This window comes from Poromitra crassiceps (assembly GCF_964638095.1).
Source record: "Poromitra crassiceps genome assembly, chromosome: 2".
Classification (NCBI taxonomy): domain Eukaryota; kingdom Metazoa; phylum Chordata; class Actinopteri; order Beryciformes; family Melamphaidae; genus Poromitra; species Poromitra crassiceps.
The window spans coordinates 49,799,208-49,825,006 of record NC_139624.1 but is presented as its reverse complement, the minus strand read 5'-3'; the positions used below and the strand labels follow the sequence as shown (position 1 = coordinate 49,825,006).

At 43.5% G+C, this 25,799-nt stretch overlaps 1 protein-coding gene across 6 annotated transcripts in view; it reads right to left on the bottom strand.

Annotated features, from left to right (window-relative positions):
- Positions 1-19,650, bottom strand: part of ipo8 (importin 8) — a gene marked incomplete at its 3' end in the record, with an annotated part of 104,603 nt that extends 84,953 nt beyond the window's left edge. For 5 of the 6 annotated variants that reach the window (XM_083657933.1, XM_083657934.1, XM_083657936.1 and 2 more), the window contains exons 1-4: positions 19,517-19,650; positions 9,627-9,708; positions 6,870-7,026; positions 4,232-4,390 (exon numbers count right to left, since the gene is read on the bottom strand). In XM_083657933.1, coding sequence (XP_083514059.1) covers positions 4,232-4,390; positions 6,870-7,026; positions 9,627-9,708; positions 19,517-19,600 — 482 coding nt within the window. In that variant the 5' untranslated portion in view covers positions 19,601-19,650. The remainder of the gene's footprint in view (positions 1-4,231; positions 4,391-6,869; positions 7,027-9,626; positions 9,709-19,516) is intronic. The other variant, XM_083657937.1, reaches the window with a different exon arrangement.
- Positions 19,651-25,799: the final 6,149 nt, after the last annotated feature.

Below are 25,799 nucleotides of genomic sequence, written 5' to 3'. Positions count from 1 at the left end.
GGTCCTAAAAAATCAAACCCGACCCAACCCAACACGCTTGAGACGCGGACCGAGCTCAACTCGCCCACCGTTGTAATACATAGAACACTCAGCCCGAGACCGACTCAGCCCGACCCAAAAAAAAAGCTGTTATTAGACTAGGACATTATAAAAAGTGTGCAATTAATGTCGGCGCGGCTCTAATAGAATGGGAACGGTGTGTGTGTTACTGCCATAAATGTTTTTCAGCTTTCATGCTACTGTATGTTGTTATGGGCGCGGTATGCTTATTCCTTCCAGGCTCGCTCTCCTGCATCTCTGATACAGGGCTGGTGCGTGCATATTTTTTTGCGTGCGTAATTACGCAGTGTACTGAGAGCCACGCTGAGTGATGCCTGATGAGTGATATACATTGAATCTGACCAATTTAGTCCGATAATTCATGAGAGAATTGGGAGTATCTATTTTTTTCTGCCAGCATTCGTCATTTTCCCCTTGGCAGCATGGCACACATAAAGACCATGGGCGATTATACGTTGGTGCACTGGCTGCACGTGCAACCCCTAGTGGCCAGATGATTTATTTTTATTTTTTTAACATAAACGAATATATTATATATATCATGTGTTGTAGATATCTATATGTCGTTGTATTCGACATTTGCGACGAAGGACTATGGACACACGCCCATTTCCCCCCTTCCTCTGCTGCCGCAGGAGACCAACAGCCAGCAGAGCAGGAAAAACGTATGAGTGAAAGTGAAAGTCAAAAAGTGCGCTGCTGGTCAGAGAGGTTTTCTAATGTTTACCGAGTGGATTCAATTGATATTTTGTTGATCCAGTTGCTGGGGTTTTTTGTTCTAAGTTGCTGTTGCCAAGAAACAAGGGAGTGTTTAATGTTTGTTGTTGTTTGTGTGGAATTACGTTTGTATTGTGTTCTACATGCGGTGGATTCGTCCGCCATGTGGCTCCTTGTTGATGCTGGGTTGCAGTGCCCGTTCGCTGTTCACTGGTAGTGCCTTGATTTGACAGTTATTGATGTTTCTTTGTATTGTGCGAGTGCCAGTTGTTTTAGCTGTATGTGATTGACTGTGCTGGGAAAATGTGTTTGTTGGGCTTATTGGGGAGAGGGATTATATCATTTATATGTGCTGGAAATATTCTCAGCTGATGGCATGATGCCTTATTGTTTACTTATTATTTACACATTGATGTCTATTTGTAGATTGATGTTGAGTTGAATGAGTAATGTATACCGGTATTTGGTTTACTGTATACATTTAGGGCATTTGCTGTAACAACAAGTATAATGCAGATTGTAACTGCTATTTTCATTTGGTTTCAGAACCACACACATACCTACCAAGTAAACCCTGGCCTGAACATTCAACATCTTGAGTGTGCGTCTTTTCTGATGCCTCCTGGTGGTCACAAACTTTAAGAACTTTATACAGTCCTAGCATTAATCAAAACAAGGATATTAATGTGATGTGTGTAGTTCTTCATATCTACAAGCCTCTTCATTTTGCTCTCAGAGTGCCCCCCAGATGAATGCATTTTATTTTAAAATTTACATCTACCGGAGTAATAATGACTTCTGGGTGGTGCAACCCCTGTTGGGAAGGTCTAGAATCACCTATGATAAAGACACATGCTTCCCTTCCGTCACTGTCTGCTTGATGGCGAGAGGGACTTTAGCTGTAGGCTACTCGTGACAAAACCAGACATCGATTTCTGACCTGAGGTGGCAGCGCTGTAGGCATGGCGGCTGAGGGAAGAGACATGCCGGTCTTGGAGTCGTGTTTGAAGAGCACCTTGCATTTTTTGCATTGGACGTATACTGCCTCGCTGTCTACGCCCACCACAGCATAAAGAGTTTTCCAGACTTCTGACTTAAAACTCTCCCCCCCCCCCCTCCCGACGCTCCAGGGTGTATCCTTTGTCTAACTTTTTCTTTATCATCTTAGCATCCATTTTGTCAGGTGGTCTTCTTCACTCACAGTAACTTTCACTTTCTTTCTTATCAGTGAAGTCACATCACCTCAGTAACTCCCCGCCGCAAGCAATTAACTCATTGAGTGCCAATGACGACAATCGTTGTCAATTCAAATACTAACGTAGAGTGCCAATGACGACGATTGTCGTCAATTGCGTTTTTTGACGGTGGGACGTGGATCAAAGCCAGATCCATCTCCTGTGAAAGTATGGTGGATGTTGAATGTGTAAAAGCTATTTTACGGACCCATTAGGGGGCGACAGTGCTCTCCAGATTAGAGAAAGGCGAGGAAAAAAGAGAGAAGAAGTCATGGGGAAACGGAAATCGCATCGGTATGCATCGATATGCATGAAGCATAACGTTAGCTGTGCCTGCAGCAGCCAATCTGCTGCCACAATTGAGCCCCTCCGTGTCCGCTGTGATAGCCCATCCGCATGATTAGTTGTGGAGTTGTTATTATTCTCAACTGGAAGCGATGGGAGCCGGTGAAAAATACACGCGGAACGCTGTAAAAAAGCTGGATGTAGCGCACTTTTCAGTGCAGAGCAAACTCAGCAGAGAGCCACCAGAGCCACACCCACGGAGGAGGGGTTTGCAGTTGAGGGGGGGGGGGGGGGGCACGCAGGGCAGCATACAACACCGGTTGCAGCTAGCTAAAAAATATTATTTTGCCAAACAAAATTCCTTTGTTTTCACTGTTTTATTGAAGGAAATTATTTTTGAGGTGTCACATCAGAAAATATTAGCTTCAGAGTCAGTCATGTGCTTGAAATGCTTCATTTCACAAAAGGCTAATTATCTCAGCTTCTAATTTGAAACGTCTCTTTTTGGTGAAATCAACCTATCTTCTCCGGCTCATAACTAAAGAACGGAAAATTATATCAATAAACTTTTTTTTGCTGATGATAGAAGAGAGTCTCATCGTTCTTTGGGCGTGTTCGGTGTTTACATAGTAATATCACACAATATTCTGTGGGCCTCGAGAAATCACTGAAAACGCTCTGAAACTCTGGCACTCCGTTCTCCAAAAGTGGCTGGCACTCAATGAGTTAAGCATCCTGCCATAGCTGTAGTGCAGCTTAACAGCTCAGCAAATGAGAAAAAATAATAAAAATGAATAACTGCATTTAACATAATAAGAAGATAATTAATTATTATTCTTATTAGACTCAAACATAAGCACCACTGTGCAGTCTCTGTGTGTAAATAGCGTATTATAGTCCTAAATATAGCCTATAGCCAATATATATTTTTCCCGGCCCAAGCTCCGTCCGACCCAGCCAATTAAGATAAAATCTCAGCCCATGCCGACCCAAACCCGTCGGACTGAGCAGGACCAACATTGGGATTCGGGCTAACATTGAGAATTTAATATACTGTAGGTATATTAAGGCCCTGCAAATTAAATGCACTTTGTAAAAATCATGTTATGTATTTGTCAGTTTTAGGTTGCTTATGTTGCCTCATTTCTGAGACCGACTGATATATGGTATAGTATGTGGTGGATTGGAGTGTTTTTGTAAATGGTAAATGGCCTGCATTTATATAGCGCTTTTATCCAAAGCGCTTTACAATCAGTAGATAGTCTACATTCACCCATTCATACACCGATGGCGGCAGGCTGCCACGCAGGGTGCCTACACACCATCGGGAGCAAGGAGGGTTAAGTGTCTTGCCCAAGGACACAACGACAGCAGCTGGGAGGGAGCGGGGATCGAACCGCCAACCCTTGCGTCATTGGCCGATCCGCTCTACCTCCTGAGCTAAAGCCGCTTTGTTTTTTATTCATATATTTTTATATACTTTTTATTTTATTTTTATTAACAGATTTAGTGACTAACCACCTGCTTTACACATGTAGATTGAGTTCATTCTTAAAAACAGGAAAGAATGGATTATTGTGCATTTGTGGATGTGTTATTTAGCAAGTAATTTTTTTTTAAGATTTATTATAAAATATTTTCCTTCATATTCCATCTTAAAATCAAACATACCAAAGAAAACATCCTTAAAAAAGAAAAAGAAAAATCTACAATGAAATCTGTTGGGCTGAAGTGCAGCCTGCACATTTTGTTAAAATAGAAAACCACATGCAATATCAAGTTTGTCCAAGTGGGTTGCCGTAGCTAGCTTTTCCAAGATGGCGGACCGCTCGCGCATGTGCATAACTGATTCTCTAGCTGGAACCGATTGGGTACTGACCGGGCCGACCTCCCAGAAACCCTCCGAGTCATGAGGTGGAATAGAGGAGACTCACTCGTAAGTCTTGACCAGCTGGTACAGAGCCAGCAGACTGCCATACCAGCTACCGCTGTTCTGTGACTGCAGGTATACACCCAGCTTGTCCACGATGGCAGTCCAGCGGCCGGGGAAGTCGTGCTTGATGATGGCTCGCAGACACATGGTCAGCTGGGCCCTGCGGAGGGGCGGGGCAAAGTCACACTGTCACTAACTATCCGACATTCATCGAGCAAGCTGTAGAATGCCAACAATAGTTTTCATTCGTTCTGCATCAAGAAACAAAAACGGGAAATCTGCACTCTCAAAAAGACATCTCGATTTGTTTATTTGACATGGTTCAAAAGGAACAAAAATGTTTTATTTGAGAAATGTAAAATAAATCAATTGAGATCTTTTTGAGAGTGCGGAGTTCCCTTCTTTTTTTGTTTTGGGTTTTAAAATCGATGCATCAGGGAAGCCTTATTTTATGTCAATTTTCTTAACCGGCATATTGACTTTCTCAGTCATTTGTTCATCTACAATTGTCATAAGTCTTGTAATTATCTGGAAATACATGAGGCAAAACTGTACCAGCAGAATGCACTTAAACGTTTGGAAAATACTATACGAGGGATCAGCCGAGCAGCATTTTGGTAAACAAGCCATGTCACTGGGTGGCAACGGCAATGGAACCCTATGGAGCCCAAGTGGCGCGAGGCGTAAGTGTCTGACTCTAGCTGGCCAACTAGGGGTGCTCCAAAAAATCGATTCTGAAAGGATCGCGATTCTTAATGCCACGATTCCTGGATCGATTCCAAACTCCCAAGAATCGATTCTTAAAATCGTAAATAAAAAAAATATATATAATGTATATATATATTTTTTTTTACAGTGCACCTGAACACAACATGCAAGATACCGGCTGAATAAAGCTTCTGGCATACTCTTCGCGCCCAGCCAAGCGCATAGGGCGCGCGGCGATTTTGACATCATCACACGGGGCGTGTCGGGGGGGCGAGGCCTGAGCACAGCGCGGCGCGTCCATGGAGATTTTTCTATCAGCGCGTCGGGTTTTGCTGCCTGTGCCTGTGAGATCTCCGTGGTAGGCTATCAGCGGATATCTGCTGTGATTGAGTCCTCACCGTCCTCATCGTCGTAAAGTCGCCTTCAAAACATGATGTTCGATTATAACGAACTAGTTGTGTGGCTTAGCCTTCCCAAATTTTGAGGGTCGTTTTTTTGAATTTAATAGATAGAATTGGGAACGTTACATTTAATTTCATTCAGACTGCCTGGCACTGATCGCCGCCATTTTCCCCTGGAACTCCTAGCGAGCTGCGCACTCACTATGTTCTGTTTTGGCCCGCGCAGAGTGCGCGCGCCCTCCGTGGAGCCCCGCCTCCAGCGCGTGCGCGAAGAGTATGCCAGAAGCTTAAGTGTCCAAATGTTCATGTCATTTGTGTACTGTACTGCCATGGTGCCACCACCTCTTGCACTTAAGAACTCTGGTTAATGTATTCCCCCCAAAATCTATAAATCCTTCTCAAAGTCTACAGATCCCCCCCAGCCTATAAATCCATCTTATCTGAAGAACATAAGGGGGGAATTCCCCCCTAGTTTGCAAAATGAATTTAGGCCCTGACTGTAATACAGAAGTTGAATTTGAAGTTCAGCATTAATACATTTGTCATTTTTTGTCTTATATTTACCTTTGTGTGTTATTGCAATATAAAACTACATAATTGAGAATCGATTCTAGATTCTGGAATCGAGAATCATTGGAATCGAGAATCGTTGGAATCGAGAATCGTTGGAATCGAGAATCGATTCTGGAATCGGATCGTGACCCCAGGAATCGGAATCGGATCGGATCATGGCTTAGCCGGATCGGAGCACCCCTATGGCCAACTCTGTTTACATTTTAAAAACTGCGACAGTTCACACAACTTTAACACGACATGCATATATTATACATCAAACTCTTGAGCTAATTCTGCTCTCACTCAGAATGTCAAAATATAAGCAATGTGATGTATAGTTTTTTAGATATTAACGTTTGTTTGGCACAACTGATACTATTAACTGCCGCGGGGTCGACATTTTCCTGATTCGTCCTATAAGGCTATTAGGGGTGTAACGGTACACACCTCCTTTGTTTAACTAATTAATATGCATAATAGCGGCATCTTCTATAATAGCGGCTAATTATCGGCACTTATCGCCTATGTAGGCCTAGGCCTATTCTTAACACCTATGTCACAATTACCGGTATGTCAAAAACGCCTGAAAAGCCAGCAATAAGCACAGAAGTACAGTCGTTGCTATGGAAACATCGGTGCGCCATTTAAAATGTCCATGCGGGAACTTGGATTTCCCCCCAAAAAAAATTCGCTACACAGCTGTACCAGACCGGACGTCCTGTACCGAAACATTTCGGTATGATTACGTGTACCGTTACACCCTTAACGGCTATAGTTGTAATACTATAGTAGTAAATGTAATACTATACTGTAAAGTACTATAAAGCTCAGATGTACGTTGCTTTGGATAAAAGTGTCTGCTAAGTGAAATTGTAACATTGTGTTGTTGTGTAACATTCACACCTGCCCAAATGAACGGCACCAAGGGTGCATGCGTGCGTGCGTGCGTGCGTGCGTGCGTGCGTTCTCTGGTACCGTATGGACTCCGGGCACTGGATGATGCCCTCAACAATGTGGTCTCTGATCTGCTGCCGGTCATTCTCGTGGATGTTGAAGGGGAACACCACCTCACCCAGAGACGGCTCCCTGTCCTGCCAGTACTGGTTCACCATGTTCTTCAGGTAGATGGCCGCTGGAAACGCACAAACACGCATTTCAATAGCCGTGTTCAGAATGGTTCACTTAATCACTCACTCACTAGTCCCCATGTAGTGTTTATCATATAGTGAACTATATGGGGAACGATCAAATGAGTTTCAGACACTACACAGATTTTTTTCTGAAGATCATTGCATCACAAGATGCGCTGGGTATTCATGTGACGCAAGCAATCCGCGCCCAGTATCACATAAACAAACTGAGGTTGTATTGATGTATGTTTTGACTGCTAAATCCAAAATAAATTGTTGAAATTCTAATTAGGTGCATGTGTGGTTTTGTCAACTATGGTACTGTGCTGTCTCTAATAGCAAGCTGTAGTGCTGGTCAGAAGAGACAACATAGGCCATAAATGAGATGAAAAGTAACAAAGCACCTGATCTTGACTATGCCATCACAGCTGAAGCCCTCAAGAGGTGGGAGCCAAAATTGCCGAATTGGTCCACAACTTCTGCACAGAAGTATACTACATTGACACCCCCATCTCTATGGACCATGAATCTCATCACCCCAACACCGAAGAAGGGAGACTTGTCTCTTATGACAAACCCTGATGTCCATATTCGCAAAGGTATACAACAAAATCCTGCTCAGCATGTTAATCCCATTTTGAGAAGCAACCAAGCTGGCTTCAGAAAAGGTAGAAGCTGTGCACAGCAAACCCTCATCCTATGAAGGATTACAGATTTAGAGACCACCAACAAGTTACCTTCATTGACTTTAAGGAGGCATTCGATTCCATCAACAGAGAGGTCATGTGTTCTATACTGTGCAACTATGGGATACCTGGAACCATTATAAATGCTGTTATGCTTAACAGAAGCCTTTCAAGTGCCTTCGATGTCACCACTGGGGTGCTCAGGGAGATGTTCTTGCACCATTCCTCTTCATTATAATAGTAGATTACCTGATGAGAAAGGCCACAGAGGGGGCAGATTCAGGAGCTGTCACCCCTGCCAATCAAGAGTAGACGATACCCAGAAATATGTCTGAATGACCTCGACTTTGCTGACGATATTAGTCTTCTAGAGTCAACCATAGAGCTCGCTCAAGAGCATCTAGAAAAAACTGCATCCGCTGCATCTGAGCTTGGACTCATCATCAGCACAGCCAAGACAGAGTTTATGACAATAAATGCCAACCCAAATCCACCACTGTGTATGATGAAGTCATAAACCATGTAACAGACTTTAAATATCTCGGGTCAAACTATGTCTTCAAGCCAAAATGACCTGAAATGAAGGAAAGCACTTGCATGGTGCGCATTTTGGAAGCTTGAAAATATCTGGAGGAATACAACCCTACCCATCAAAACAAAAGTCAAGATATTCAATACCACAAGTATCACTGTGCTCCTGTATGGCTGTGAATCATGGATAATCTCCAAAGACATGGCAAGGAAGATCAACTCTTTTGCAACATCATGTTATAGAACAATGCTTGGCATTAAACGCATGGACAAAATATAAAACGCAGAATCTACACCAGGGTAAACTCAAAACCCCTCATCAACAGCATGAGAAAACGCCAACTTAAGTTTCTGGGACACACACATCCTGATTCTAGTGGATGAAGAACCCACAAAACAATATACAATCTACACACCAAAACATTGGGAAGAGAAGACCAGGCCGACAAAATACAAGCTTCCTGAGATATGTACAACAGCTGCTTGGGGACAACGAAGGGTTCCTCTCAGAATCTCAAGTGACTGAACTTGCCCAGGACGGTGTGGGATGGAGGGAACTTGGCCGCCTGTTCCGTAGTCGACTGATGATGAGTACTGGTCAAGTAGCTCAAGGGTTCCCAAACTTTTCAGCCCGCGACCCCCAAAATAATGGTGCCAGAGGCTCGCGACCCCCACTACCTCCGAAGGTGGTTTAAGCATACAAACATTTTGTGCGCACGCACATGCACAAAATAGAGTAAACAAAACAAACAAAACTTAACAATTATGGTTAAATTTGCTATTTGTAATAGTTTTCACATTGTATTTCACACATTCTGTATTTCACAGATTATTTAGGTCAATTTCACACATTCTGGAAATCATCTCGCAACCCACCCATCGGTGTACCGAGACCCCCCAGGGGGTCCCAACCCCCACTTTGGGAACCACTGAAGTAGTTCACGAGCTTGTTAGCTCGTGAGCTAGTGACTTTCTTCTTCTCCTTCGGTGAAGACAATTGCATTGCATTGTGGTATACCGGCGAAAATGTAGGGTACATTCGCTGTTCACTAGAAATCGCTGTGCATTGTGGGTTATTTTATAGTAGACTATATAGTGAATTAGTACAAAATGGCGAACACACTAAATAGTCCACTATTTCTGTCATAGGGACCGATTCCGAACAGGGCTACTGTTTTTTTTTTTTTTTTACTGTGTATGTATCTCCCTATTGCACAACCAATTACCCCATTGGAGACAAATAAAGTTATTGAATCTTGAATTTCTTGCAATATTGGTTTATGGTGATTATTGGTTTACTAATATACGAGTGATTTAGCTGAGTCTGGCCTGGTTTGGTCCTGCGGTGTGGAAGACAGATTTCTACTGGAGTGGTCCTCTCTTACCTGCCTGGCGAACAGGGAACTCCACCTGCTCCGACACAATGATCTGCAGCAGGGTGGGGGCGAAGTTGATGATCTTGTAGGACTGAAACAACAGAGTAGTGATTACTGCCAACATTAAAAATAGTAATTCATCTGTCATATTCTATCAGAGAAACTGTTTTCTCTGTCAGGTTTTTCTCTGACTGGAGTAATAACAAAGTCCAGAAGAGAGATAAGAAAGAGTTAAAGGCATTGTTTAGAAGCAAATTTTCCACACTGCCCCTTAAAAAACTATATACTCTATATTTCTCACCCTATTATCTGTGGAATCTATATACTATAATGACGGGATCGTCTGTCTGTCTGTAGGCTCTTTCACACACAGATCGCGCAAAAATTGCCGTTTAGGAGTCCCGTAAAGCCAGCTGCCTCGCCACAGAAATTGCTTTCACACAGAGCCAAGCAGCACGGCCACATTACCGTGCTGTGGTGTACTTTCAGGTGAAATCCCCTCCTCCCGGATTGAAAGGCGAGCGGAGGGATTTCCTGCTCCTCCTAGCCCAAATGTATATTTTCATAGGTTAGTGTAGCCTAGGCTACTGTATGATGAACGAATTCATTCAACAAGACTTCCCTCCTAGTCCGCTGAGCAGGGAGGATAGTGCACTCGCATGGTGGGCGGGCAGATCGATATGGTGTCCTACTAAAATTGGAACGATACACGACCGCCCGCATATCAAACAGCTGCAGTCTGCATAACGTTCGTCGGGGGAATAGTATAGGCTATAAATGCACGTTAGTAGTTTTTGTAAGGGAATGCACAGAGCTGATTTCGAGAGGGAATAACCTCAGACCAACTCGCCACAGACAGCTATAGCCCTCTGAAGCTTATTATTATATCCGTTAATTGTAGCCTACCTACTAATGTCAACATCGTTTGAGCATAAAGCCTAACCGCACGGAGCATTCCTCCTGGCGTCCCTGCAGTCATGATTGTATAGGCTACTTTTTTTACTTTCACTCGTGCACTTTCTTGATACATGAGGTGATTTCCCCTGTAATTTTTTTTATGAATGAGCAGACCATTCGCACCTTTTCCGGCTCGCTGCGACGACCTTTCAAGTGGAGGCAGGTTGCCAGGTAACCCGGCGCTGTTACTACCTCCCGTCGCGGGACAAAAGGCGTAAAACAATTGTCCACCAAAGCACGTTCACGACTTTCACATCGGAGGCGCTAATCCTATTTTCCGTGCATTTTTCGGCTTTCAAGGCCGGTGTGAAAGAGCCTTGTCTCTCTCTCTCTCTAGGCTCTTTCACACCGGCCTTGAAAGCCGAAAAATGCACGGAAAATAGGATCCGCTCCTCCGATGTGAAAGTCATGAACGCGCGTTGGTGGTAAATTGTTATACGCCTTTTGTCCCGGGAGCAAAGCTTGTCACAGCGCTGGTTTAAAGCGTCGGAGCAGCAAGGCGGAACAGTGCAGAGAAGACTGCCGTGCGGTCGTGTATCGTTCCAATTTTAGTATAGCCTACTCAATTGGAACGATACAGAGAAGACTGGCGTGCGGTCGTGTATCGTTCTAATTTTAGTAGGACACCATATCCATCTGCTTAGTCAGTGAATTTTCTTCTATGAAATGTGTTGTATAAATAAAGTTGGCTTTCCTTGAATGCAATTAATGCAACACTGCACCCCGCGGAGCCCGTTTTGATATTAAGGCGAGCCCGCCCACCATGCGAGTGCACCTATCCTCCCTGCTCAGCGGACTAGGAGAAGGAGGGAAGTCTTGTTGTTGAATGAATTCGTTCATCATACAGTAGCCTAGGCTACACTAACCTATGAAAATATTCATTTGGGCTAGGAGGAGCTGGAAATCCCTCCGCTCGCCATTCAATCCGGGAGCGGGGGATTTCACCTGAAAGTACACCGCAGCACGGGAATGTGGCCGTGCTGCTTGGCTCTGTGTGAAAGCAATTTCTGTGGCGAGGCATCGGGCTTTGCGGGACTCCTAAACTGCAATTTTGCGTGATCTGTGTGTGAAAGAGCCTTCTGTCTCTATAATGACGGGATCGTCTGTCTGTCTCTCTCTCTCCCTCTCTGTCTCTCTGTCCTTCGCGTATCTTGAGAACCGTTGGTCGGATTGACTTCAAACTCGGGGAGTGCGCTGATGGCGACCTGACGGAGTGCAGTGCGATTCAGACGTGAAACACGTTGGATATTAATACATTTGTCTTCAGTTCTGCGCTCCTTCAAACCCTAAGCAACAGCTTTAAGTAGGGTCATTGACACTAACTGAGAAAGTAAACGCAGGATCGTCCCTGTCAACGACCCTGTGTTTACTGTGATGACAGTGAATGGAGGGGTGGGGGGGGGGAGTGATTGGGTAAAGTGAACATTAAAGCAGGGGTTGGCAATTATTTTTCCTGGGGGGCCACATGATAAACACAGATTGTTGCCGGGGGCCAAAAAAAATATTGTCATGATGTAACCTCAAATTTGATCACTGGATTAAATTATAGAAAACATACTGGGCACTTATTCTCCAGAATTCATTATATTGAAAAGCACCCCATGGATTTTTCTAGCTTCATAGTAAATTGTGGTTTGTCTTAGACCTCCCGGGCCGGGCAGAACTACCACCGGGCCGCATAATCCCCAGGTCTGCATTAAAGAGAGGGTAGCATGAAAGGAGCAGAGAATGGTAGAACATGTATTGAATAAGCAGCGTCTGTCATGAATAAAATCAAGGGGAAATAATCAGTAGAGCTCAGTGATCTTAGTTAAAGGACGGCTTTACTGATTTTCAACCAGATTTGTATCATTACAATGTCAGTAGTATGATTAGATGGGCAGCCTTTACCTCCCATCACTAAACCCTCTTGGCTGTACTCCCTTATCATTCACATTTTTAGTACACCGCTCTGACGCGTGTTTTACGTCACGACCGCATCAGAGCGGTGTACCACACATGTGGAAGAGCTCTAGATTAAAACTACAACTCTTTTGTGTGTGTGCACTGTGCCGCCTCTAGGGGGCCAGCCTCCATGCGCCTCCACAGCTCCAAAATCAAAACACTCCGTCAGCCATATTTTCTGCCCCGCATCGACTGCTAGCTAACTTAGCTCACCATGGCTCAACCATGGCTGAAGGAAATATTCCTGCTGAAATTGAAGAGTTTGATATGGATGAAGACCATTTCCAAAGTGTGCTAATAAACTCTGACATTCAGGGCTACTTAACGCCATATAAACACGATTTCAGACGGACAAGCCCGTCTTTATTGTCACACGATTACAATCAACACATGCACGGAGGGCCACAACACACATGCTGACGGTGGCCGGTGAAATTTGTCCTCTGCATTTAACCCATCCTGGCTTTGTCCTTTCCTCCGGGGGGGCAGGCCAGGATCAGTGGTCGCTTTTCTCGTACAGCGCCCGGGGACCGACTTCGGATGTTGTCGTCACTGGTCGGATGACGATGACGATCTGATCTTCTGCATGTTTTTAATGGGGGGGGGGGGGGGGTTATATACGGAGGAACCCCCCTGGGGGAGCACGGGGAGAACATGCAAACTCCACACAGACAGAAAGGCCCTTATGACGAGATACCCCACCTGGGCAGTAGGCACTGAAGATATGGGGGGGAACACAACCACAGCGCCCACAGTGTCCCAGGCGAGAATCGAACTCAGGACCTTCTGACTGCGAGGCGACAGCTCTACCACTGAGCCACCGTGCCCCACCGTGTCAATATGACTACAGTGCAGAGGAATTGCGCCGTATGGAAGGAGAGGCAGTTGAGCAGGCCGCCGGAGACGAACCGCTGCCCGGCTGCCCGTCCCGGGGACAAATTTTGCATTATGCCGCTGCCGCAAATGTGCTCCGATGGATCGCTCTGCTACAGCGAGAGGCCAATTTCTTCTTGAAGAAGTCGCTGAATATACCGAGGAACGAGGCCAAGGCCAGCAGCATTGAGTAAGTATTGTAATAGCAGAACGTGTAATAATACGTAACTATACTGTTTTGATGTTAGAAGAGTGGCGTCTGGGAATAAATTAAATAATTATGTGATGATGTTTTTCATAGCGATACAATGATACGTGTAACAATACGTTACTATACTGTTTTGGTGTTAGAGTGGCATCTGGGAATAAATTAAATTATTATGTTATGTTTTTCATAGCGATACAACAATACGTGTAACAATAACAATACGTTACTATACTGTTTTGGTGTCTGTGTAACGTTAGTCCTGATAGCTTGCAGTAGATTATGATGATAACCAATCGTTTTTTGCATACTACTATTTAGCAGAACATTTGTATGTAACGTCAAACGTTACACTGAAAGTAGGCGTGCCGTTCGTTCTAATGTTTTTTCTGTTTTTTTTTTTTTTTTTTTGCTGACAGTGTCGCCTGATAGCCTATTCTACCCGGCGAGAGAGGGATGCATCGTCCTATTGTTTTGCCAGTGTGTGCTGTGCAGGCGATCTGTGTACCCTTCACCTGATGGATAATACCGTGGCTTCCAGCAAACAATCCATGACACAGAAGAACTACCGTAAATTCCGGACTATAAGGCGCACCGGTGTATAAGCCGCACCTTCAAAGTTGACTATTTTTTTCTTATATAAGCCGCACCGGACTATAAGCCGCGGGTGTTTTGATGTTTTTTTTTGTTTTTTTTTAAATTGTGTTTTAATGTTTAATTACCATATGTAATGCTCCCATTTATTAACATTTCAACAAAACAACATAACACAACACCACCTGTGTTGTTATTTACAGTGCACACAGTGTCATACAGTGTCATACAGTGTCATACAGTGTGGTGAAAAGAGGGCAAGAGAGGAAATTAAAACAGAAGTGGCTTTATAGTTAGAAAGAGTGCTAAAAAAGAGAGATTTTTTTTTTTTTTTTTTTTTTGGAAAAAATCCATAGATAAGCCGCACCGTTATATAAGCCGCAGGGGCCAAAAAAGGCCAAAAAACGGGAAAAAAGGTGCGGCTTATAGTCCGGAATTTACGGTATTTGAACTCTTAGAATTAGGCATACATTTTTCATTATCTGTAGGCTACATCTTGGACAATGCAGATTAGAACTCTTTGAACTATACTTTTTGAACATCCATTTTTCATTGTACAGTGTTTACATATTGTCAGAACTTGTATTACAATTTCAAATATATGTTGCTTGTAGTTTGGTTATTTGCCACTTTAATCAGTCATGCCGGTATGGGGTTGTAAAAGCTGCAGCCAGGTTGATATTTACATTAGATGCAGTAGATTAGACTGTGTAACCAAAGAAACGCGAAGTTTTACTGTTGTAAAAACAAAGTATAAACACATGGGATGCAGAGCTGTTGATTTTCACACCAACCTATAAAATGTCTTCATTTATGCCAGTGGAAATCACACATCAATTTGTAATAGAAATCCTACTGCATGTTGTAATCCCCCAAATACATTTTCTAAGACAGTGGTTCTCAAACTTTTCATGTCAAGGACCCCTAAACTGTGCCAAATTAGACCACTGACCCTCATTTGATAAGATTATGTCCCAGAGCACCCAATCTAATAAGATTTTTGCTTTAGATGTTTTATTACAGAAAGTGTATGAAACCCATGACCAAAATAGCCACATTCTGTCATTGTGTTACTTATGGATTGAATTCACATCTGAATGAAAACATATTTGAATGATTTCAAATCCTTGACTTGCTGTGGTAAGTGATGGAAAAAAATATATATCTATATATGTATAACTTTATAATTCACAAATTGAAATTGATGATATATGCCAAGTCCTGGAAAGTGAAAATGTAGACAGCGAGGGGAAGCTGGCCAGCGATGATGGTGAAAAGACAAGACAGGTAAAATCAAGCATTTTAAAACGAAATCTAAATGAATAAAATAATGTATATTGCAGCTATCGACATAGAGCTGTAGATTTTTATTGCAAGCAGTCTTCCCTCAATCTCTTCCAACTCTGAGTTGTCTCCGTGGCTAGAAAAGAACGTCCTCTTTGAAATTACTACTGCAAACTCGCAGGTCCCAGCCTATGGTCCCAGCTAATGGAGCCCTATGCTAATGCTAGCTACCTAGGCGAGCCGTAGCGCTCAATCTTTTGGGAAACAATGCGAAATAAGCGCTTTGCCCGTTTCCTCTGCTTCTCTCCTCTTCTTCGCCATGCACAAGCTAACTACACATTTAACCCTTGATGAACAAACGAAGTAAAGTTGAGTAGTAGCAAGATTGCGTGAATAATGTTGTTTTTTAGCCAGCGCCCCCAGGGCCTTCTTCTTCTTCTTCTTTTTCTATTGTTTTATGGCGGTTGGCAAACAGCTTTTTGTGCATTACGCCACCTACTGGAGTTTGCCCCCAGGGCCTGCGGGCTGGGCGTGGACTGGAAAACCACGAGCCCAGTGCATTGTGTTGAAGTGGAGGATTTCTGCCTCCCGCAACCGCCCCGGAGTGTGCCCTATTATGCAGTGCAGTGCCCTGTTTTCGTGCAATTTGGCATAGCGCCACCTACTGGCAACATAAAAAATGCTGTTTATCTCAAGAACTGTTTGTCTGATCGACTTCAACTTTGGGGAGTGTGCTGAGGGGAACTCGAGACAGTGCACCGCCGAATTTCGTGCAATTCGGCACAACCAGGCCCATAACCAGGGTTTGAGAAATACCACGGTCATTTTAGCGCAGCGTGGGGGGACCCCCGGTTAGAAAATGTTGTCCATTTTAAAGTAAAATGCTTCAATCTGGTGCACTTTGAGAGCAAAATTAAGAGGCTAGATTTATATATCTATATATTTTTTGTTGAGAGACCCGAAACACCTTACGACACCTTACGACCCCAGATGATGACGCGTCCTAGCGCATGCTGTAGTATGTATTTTAAAACATATAAAGAACTACAGTCATCATGTTAGATTAATATCCTCTTTACTGTGCTGTTGCTTTAAAATGATACAAAAAATAAATGTCTCCCCATATAATATAATTTGTATTCTGCATACAGGTCACATGGCAGAATACTGCTCAATTAAATACAATGGCCCATCTACACAAACATCACTTACAGGGGAGTTACTTACCCATTCACTTCATTAGAACTGTCCCCAAAGTCTAGCCCCAATCTAGCCCCAATGCAAAATTTGAACGTTGTGGTGAGTTATGTCTCTTCCTTCTATAGCACACAGAGAGGAAGCAAATTGTAAAATTTCTGATCAACTGTCATATATCATGTTATTTATGAGGGCTTTAAAACATCAATGACAGATGAATAGATCTGGGGGCCGGGGCTATTTTTCAAAAAAAAAAAAAAAATACCGAGGTCATGACCTCGGTGTCCTCAATGGTAGCTACGGGCCTGGGCACAGCACCACCTATTGGCCACACAAAACATTCTGTGCAATTTGGCATAGCGCCACCTACTGGCAAGACAAAAAGCACTTTATCTCCATAGCCATTCATCTGATCGACTTCAAACTTAAAACTCTGGGAGTGTGCTTAGGGGGACTCAACGGAGTGCAGGGAGCTGAATTCCGTGCAATTTGGCATAGCGCCACCTACTGGCAACACAAAAAGCAGTTTATCTCGATAGCCATTCATTCATCTGATCGACTACAAACTTGGTAAGTGTGCTGCTGGGAACCTGACATAGAGCAGTGACGAATTCCGTGCAATTCGGCAAGTAGTGCGGCGCTGAATTTCTTGCAATTTGACATAGTGCCACCTACTGGCAACACAAAACGCAGTTTATCTCAAGAAACATTTGTCCGATTGTGACTTCAAACTTGGGGAGTGCGCTGCTCGGACCCCGATGGAGTGCGGTGCCGCATTTCATGCAACTTGGACTTATTCCAGGACTGTCTGTATGTCTGTCCTTCGCATATCTCGAGAACCGTTTGTCGGATCGACTTCAAACTTCGGGGGACCTGACAGAGTGCAGTATGTGTGCGGGGGGGAAGCGCCCACGGGGTGGTGCATGGGGGAACGGGCACTGCACTAGTATTTATTAAATCTACCTATCTAATGTGATAGTAGGGTCTTATTGGGGGGATACATGCATTAATGAATGATGATCACAGACTGGATGGAATTCATCCATCTTTTTACTGGCTACTGCCCATCATAAAGACATTCAATTATCCTGTGGTCAGGGGAACTTCAGGTGTCCTGGAGGGGATCCCAAGAAGAATGAACATCTTAAACTAAGGAATAGTTCGCCCCCAAATTTGTATTCTGTCCTCATCTACTCCCCCTCGTGCCAATTGAAAGTAACGCAGACAGTCGTTAACGCTAAACAACGCCAACTGAAGTCAGTGGGGACCAGTTCTTCAGAGCTCTAGAAATACCTATATTCACACCATCATTTAGTGCGAATCTTAAAGTCGAACTGAACCCGTTCGGCGCATGGGTCGGAGTCCGTTTCAGACTGAAAACATAACTTGTCTGAGATGACAGGTTGAGAGGCGGGTCATAGTAGCATGTCGATGGTTTTATTTGACAATTCTGGGGACTGGATTGGGCTTTGGCCAATCCTGGCATGTTCCGCCTCCAAATCGAGTGGGATTCAGCGTGTTGTGGTGCTCTCCTCGGGAAGAGCCTGCGGACGTGGGCGTGGGGTTAGTGGCTGAGTGATGCTGGGCATGCCGCAGGCAGCCAGCTTCCTTCATGTTGCCGAGCGGAGAGTGCAGCCCGTCGGCCTGGAATCTCCGAGGTGCGACCCCTGACAACCAGGCTCTCTGAGGCGTGCGCCATTATTGCTATTGCGGTAAATAATATTCCTGGAATGCGAGTTTTAACGAGCCAGTTACATTTCTTTGCATTCTTAGAAATCTATTGTGTGGATCAACATACAATTGATCAAGTTAGTAGTTAGTTTATGGGATAGGAATTCTGCCAGATGACAGGCACTAGGCGCCATTTTCTCCTTCATTTGGAGGAGAAAATTATCCTGAAATTAAGATTTGATTGACAGCTGCCATGTCGTGATATGATTGGTTGAAATGGGGTAGAAATGTTATAGTACTAGGTGATGTCAGCAAACTGTAGATTACTGTTATGAATGAAATCTTTAAAAAATGAACTTTTGCTGTGAAAAAGTGTGAAAAACTAAAGAAATTAGATTTTTGTGATTTTTTTTGGCATACATTATTAAATAGGTGCACTGCATACCCAGGTATTTGAACTAAAAGAAAAGAAAAGTCATTTTTGGGTTCAGCTCGACTTTAAATCATTGTAACTACTACAGCTGATTGATTTGCAACAAATAAGTCTTTCTATTCACAGCATGATTGTTTGGCTGTTCTTGTTTTGCAACTCCATTGATTTCAGTTGTTTTGGCAAAGGCTGCTAGTAACTTGTACTGGCAACCTCCCTGTGTGTTATATGGGCGAACTATTCTCCCTCAGTAGAGGTTAGCACGAGGGAATGTACAATGAATGATGAGTGTTGTGATTATAGCTTTCACTCCCCCAGTGTTATCCACCCAATCGACAGTCAAGTCAAAAGACGACAAAAAAAATCAGATGACGATGACGTTGATAAACCCTTGTCTGATGGGGGTCTGTGGTCGTATGTGGATCTATTTGCGGGGGCCCTTGAAGTGAAAAAAGTTGGGGACCCACTGTACACTCGCTGCTTGACGGCTGTCATTAGCACCAAATCCCATTGTTCTTCGGTGCAACAGCTTGAATGCGGGCAATATTTTTTGACAAACTAACGTTACCGATTACAGGCCCGGTTGAAACCCCCAAAGCAGGACCGAGAAATCACTAGGCCGAAGATCGATACCCCAAACACGGCCTGTCCCGGTGCATACAAACGGGCATCATTTTGGCCCAAAATGGGTACCTGATGCCCTGAAGAGAACAAAACAACAACAAACTACTTTTCCTCGCCCACCTGATTGAGTTCATTCTCCGCTGCTATCCGCAGGTTGGGATCGATCGTCCCTTTCAGCGCCTGGATGATCCGGTTGGGATCCATATGCGTTCAATCACACGGTGCCTTCTGTGTTTATCACAATCACATACATGTACTGCCCTCAATCCAGCCAGGCGTTATGGATCTGCATATACTGTGGCTCGACCAGCGTCAATGTTCCCAGAATGGGAAAAAAAAACACTTCCTGTTTGGGATTTCAAAGTAAAAACCCTGCTATCGATTTTCTGTTGGCCGCGTTGTTTTAAAATAACGGCAATGCTTTTGTTTCGAAGGCCAAATCGTCTTACTTCCAGGGTTATTCTGGCTACCTTGACGCAGCTCGGTGGCCCTGCCCCGTTTTACCGGCAACCAGCGGTCGGTGGACGTAAAGCAAAGTAAACAGACGATTTACGGTTCCTCTTCCTCGTCTCGATCACTGTATGGCGTTTTGCTGCCACCTTCAGAGCTGGAGCAGTCACTGCTGCCAACTCATGGAGAGTCAAAAAGGTGACAGATATCAGGGCAGGCAAAAAACAACAACAGTCATTCACTAAAGTGTCCTATTTTGCGATAATAAAAAAAAAGACTGTCACAGGAAAGGTGAATAGTTTGCATCCCTGTGAGCTGAAAAATAAAAAAAATAAAGTCACAAATTGTACAAAAGTTAAATATTTGAGGATTCAACTGTAGACCTATTTATTAGGGGTGACCCCAAATAGTCGACGATTCGTTTGCAGGAGCCTGATTCGATTCGACAGCCAATTTTACAGTAGTCGCAAAATGTGGTTATGAAACAATGGATCATTCATCCCAGCTATGGGTGTGAAATGTCTTATTTTACATAGAATTGCTTGGTTTATCCCAATAGATTGTGGTATTTTCATAATATAATATAATATAATATAATATAATATAATATAATATAATATAATATGATATGATATATTTAAGCAATATAGCATGAGAGCCAGTGTGTTGTGAAGAATATATCCCCCTGATCAGCTGTTATCCCACGAGGCTGCAGGCCGAGTGGGATAACTGCTGAGCAGGGGGATATATTCCACAACACACGCAGCTCGAGTGCTATATTGCTTTTATAAAACGGTTTCCAAGTATGATAATATAATAATAATAATAATACTATAAGTCCGACTCCGACTGGCATGTCATTCTGATAGAGTCAGTTGAAACACTACTGTAAGGCGGGACCGCAAGAACATGCGGGTGATTTGATTGGATCGTTCTGGAGACTGAAGTTGACATTGGCCAATCCTGGCACTTGCTGAGTAGCTGAGAGCTTTCTGGAATCCCCAACAGGCAGCTCCAGCCGCAGCGCTGCATTCTCAGCGCTTGCTGAGAAGCTGAATGCTTTCTGCAAAGCGACACCAACTAACGTTACGGGGTTAAATGCGGGGTTAAATGCGGGGTTAACAGCCTTTCTTTTGCAAAGAAGACATTAGCCCGCATCTATTCTTGTACAAAACATCATTTTCTGCGAAGTATTAGTAAAGTTATAAGCGAAGATCGATTCACAAGGATCTGACAGCTGTCTCCGCCATTTTTTTTTCTACGTTGTCATTTGAGGTAAGCCTGAGAGTTGCCATGGCAACCAATAACCCATGGCCATGGGTTATTGAACTCGGTTACTGGAATTATACAATGGCTGTGAACCAATCAGATTGCTTGATTTGAGAGAGCCGTTTTATAAATAGATATAGATATATATCTATAGATATAAACTCCCAAAAAAGTTCGGAAACGTTATTTTGCTCGATTATTTCTCCCCTTTAATAATACCAATTGGTATTGTATTTTATATAGTTGGAAAGCTTGATTGGTCACTTTTACAACGGGGTACAACTTGTAAGGATCGTGCATTCGTGGAATGAGCAACACAGCTAAACGTGTGGGTAATGCCCCCCAAAAAATTGCCAAAATCCCTTGCAATATTCTTCTGTTGGTATTCACTCTTGTTTTGAGCTTCAAGTGCTGGCAGGTGTGTGCCAGTCACAGGTGTGTGACTGGCACCTGATTGGCACCTAATTTGCGGTGCCAAGGTGTAAAGCTGTTGTGGCTGCGTATGGATCTTCCACACGCTACTGAGGTCCCTGTCCCTGACAGTGTAAAATGAATAAAGTGTAAAAATTGCCAATATGTGTTGTTTTTTTCCTTATTATTGTGGGAGAGTGCAATCATCCAATCCACCAAGCAACTCAAAACAAGAGTGAATACCAACAGCTGTAAAATGTGTTTTTTCAAATATCAACAAGAGTTAATTTTACACCTATTTGGGTTAGCCACTAGTTATGATAGAGGGACTACTGATGTACATGACTGCAGTTAATCTTCCCCAACGCATCAACATTTGAATTTTTGAACAATATTTCAAAATGGTCTCATTTTACTGGTCGGACTCTGTGTGGCCGTGTAAAATATGTTTTTTCAAATATCAACAAGAGTTAATTTTACACCTATTTGGGTTAGCCACTAGTTAGGCCTGATAGAGGGACTACTGATGTACATGACTGCAGTGAATTTTCCCCAATTTTCCCCAACGGCCCTAGGCGTAAAATGTGTTTTTTCAAATATCAACAAGAGTGCATTTTACACCTATTTGGGTTAGCCACTAGTTAGGCATGATAGGGACTACTGATGTAGCCTACATGACTGCACTGAGAGTTCCCCAACGCATCAACATTTGAATTTTTGAACAATATTTCAAAATGGTCTCATTTTACTGGTTGGACTCTGTGTGGCCACTGGCCGTAGGCTGTGAAATTTGTTTTTTCAAATATCAACAAGAGTGAATTTTACACATATTTGGGTTAGCCACTAGTTAGGCATGATAGACGGACTACTGATGTACGTACATGACTGCACTGAATTTTCCCCAACGCATCAACATTTGAATTTTTGAACAATATTTCAAAATGTGCATGCGAAACAAAACACATTAGTTGAGTTAAGTTATCCTTCATACCCATGGGGAAATTCATCCTCTGCATTTGACCCATCCTCTACTAACCTTCCTAGAACTAGGAGCAGTGGGCAGCTGCAGTGCAGCGCCCGGGGTCAGGAGCACTGACATGAGTATTTATTTACACTAACATACAGTACATGTCTTTTGGTGGTGGGAGGAAACCGGAGCACCCGGAGAAAACCCACAGGGACACAGGGAGAACATGCAAACTCCACACAGAAAGGACCTGGGACAGACCGGGGTTCGAATCCGGGACTTTCTTGCTGTGAGGCAACAGTGCTAACCACTGAGCCACCGTGCCGTCAACATGAGTTGACAAGAGTTTGTTCACACCAGAAAGAAGTGGGCCCATGGCACATCCTCTCCAGAGTCTCCACTAGAAATTTGCATGCGAAGCTCACAGATTTCAAGTCATAGCAAGAGATATACAAACATAAGTAGGGCACTGTTAATCTGACGCTGCCCGATGGTTTGTTTTCACATGCGAATCCAGCTGCCTTTCAAGGTTAGGGCACTGTAAACTCACTATTGAGTCCCTAAAGGAACATTATGGGGATATTATAATATGCCTCTCATATGAGATCAAACAAGATACCAATTTCATACCAATATAAACTCCCTTATAAATAGGCTACCACACTTATGTCTCTATAGGAATAATATAGGAATATTATAGTGATAGGCTAATAGGAGATGGAAATATAGAAAAGTCACTATGAAATCACTATTGAAAATATTACAATAGAATATTATATAAACAATAAGTGAAACAATAAGAGAAGTATACAAATCATAATTTCACTGAGTCTATAAGACTGCCTGGCCTATATAGGAGATACTGTGGAAGTGGAGGGGTCTGTGTGTGCGTGTGTGTGTGTGTGTGTGTGTGTGTGTGTGTGTGTGTGTGTGTGTGTGCGCGCGTGCATGCGCATGCGCACTGTATTGTAAGTTGAAGTTGTGTCACTTGTATCTCTAATGCACGCCCACACCGTGGGTCAAATTGGGCTGAAAATGTGCATGGCAGTGGGTTATGATCTGGGGAAGGTCATGGACAGGTTGTAAAGTCCTGGAAACCACCATCATTTCCGGCCAAGCAAAAGGTGCAGTTGTATTGCTTTGTGCCTGTTTAGCCCGGGCAAAGCCGTGTACATTGCTATTGCTATAGATTTGGAGTTGTATATCTGTGTGTGCATGTGTATCTTTAATGCTTGCCCACAACCCAGGTCTGAAATGTTACATGGTGGTGGGTCATGATCTGGGGAATGTTATGGGCATGTCATCACAAGTCCTGGAACCACCTCGAATGTCCTGTAATATCCTAGAAACCACCTGGAAACCATCACGCCCAGCCCAGCACACCCCAGGTTGGACTGGACTGAAAATGTGCATGGCGGAGGTGGGTTATGATCTGGGGAAGGTCTTGGGGAATTCATGGAACCGCCTATTTAACCCGGAAACGCTGGGTACATTGCTAGTATAGTATATAGGCCTATATATGAATGTATACAAGTTTATGATGTGTAGCCTATGTGTTTTTTGTATTTATTGGGGGGTGTCTCAAAAATGATTGATGGGGAAAAAAGGAGATACAATCACAATAGTGTAAATTCAGTACCAGAGTTAATTCCCTATGGGAATATTATATGAGATCAATAAAATGCCATAAGTCACCATATAACTCACATGAGTTCAGACAAGTGCAGACAACCTTTAATTCCCTAAAGGAATATTATAGTATTTTCCCCCTCGGGATCATGTGTGTCGTGAGGTGCCAGAACCGGATGTGGTCAGGGTAGAATGATCTCAGGTCTCCGGCTGCCTGGGAGGGTAGGCTGGGTAGGCCTATATAAAGGTATGAGTTGGCCCCGGCCGGGTCTCTGCAAACTAAACATCACGTTAAGCAGGGCTGGACCGGACAGACAGGGGTCCGCCACGCGTCGCCCTGTAGGATTTACGCAGTAACGCACACGAACCAAAGACACGAGGTCGGTCAGCGGTTTTCATGGCGTGGTGTTTGTGTTTTCTTCCATATAATTCTGATGTACGGAGTAAAAAAAAAACTGCGATTCTGACTGCGTAATGTGCATGCCTTGTCTTTGAATGTTTGCTGCACAGTTGGGGTGGATTCCTAATCGATTGCATGATATCTGTACGCAAATTGTAACACGATGATTAATCCAGTGCCAAAGCTTTAATTGACCATTATAGCCAATTATCCCAAAATTAATCCCCGTCCGACAGGATAAACTGTGATAGGCTACGAGATGCACAAAGATAGCCTATCTTTGTCTTCTTTTGCACACAGATAGCCCATCTTCTTTGTCTTATTTTGGGAGCTCAGACTATAAAAAGAAAGTCACCGCTGGCGTCTTTGTTGTTAGCATAGACATCATTGTTACTCATGTGATGTCATGTCATGCTTTGTGCGTCTTTTGGTCCCATTCCATGCTTCAGCCAGAGGAAGCACACAGCTCGGTGACTGGTGTAAATGCAGTGTCACGGGGTTGGCGACAGTCCAGCTCTGTTGAGAAGCACTTGGCTCGGCTTCACAGCATCTCTGTTGCAGGCTGAGGCACAATTGTGCATTTTGCAATAAAACTTTCATAAGGAGGGGGGTGTAAATAATGAGAAATGCATTTTTTTTGGCCACATACTGGCAGCCTATGGAAATTGTAACTGCAATAAAGTTGTGTAGACTAATTTGATATGGATGATATTTTTTTGTCAAATGATGATGCACCATCAGGGTGTTGATCACTCCAAAAAGTGAGCGGTTATTGTCCCCCCCCCCCTTCTTTTTCTGATTTTTCCACATTTTCTCTCCAATTGTACTTGGCCAATTTATCCCCATGCTGCCCTATTGGCTGCCCCGGTCGCTGCTCCACCTTCTGCCAATCTGGGGAGAGCCTAGACTAGCACCATGCTTCCTCCAACACATGTGCAGTTGCCAGCCGCTTCTTTTCACCTGACAGGGGTGAGGCTAATTCTTTGGAACATTAGAATTGCTCAGAAGCTTCCTTCTAGCCTATTTAACAATTCAAACCCTATAACTGCCCAAACCCTAACTTCTTGAATTGTGAGATAGCCTATAAGCTTAACTAAGCAATTCCTAATCATTAAAAAAAGTATGATTTGACACAAAGATCATCAAGTCTAGTTTTTGGCGAATCATGGTGGCCAAAAATGCAATCATGATGCCCCAATATACAATTATTTTATTCTTGGAATGCCAAAAGTGTAGGAAGTGTACCAAAATAGTATGGTTTATCACAAAATGCACAA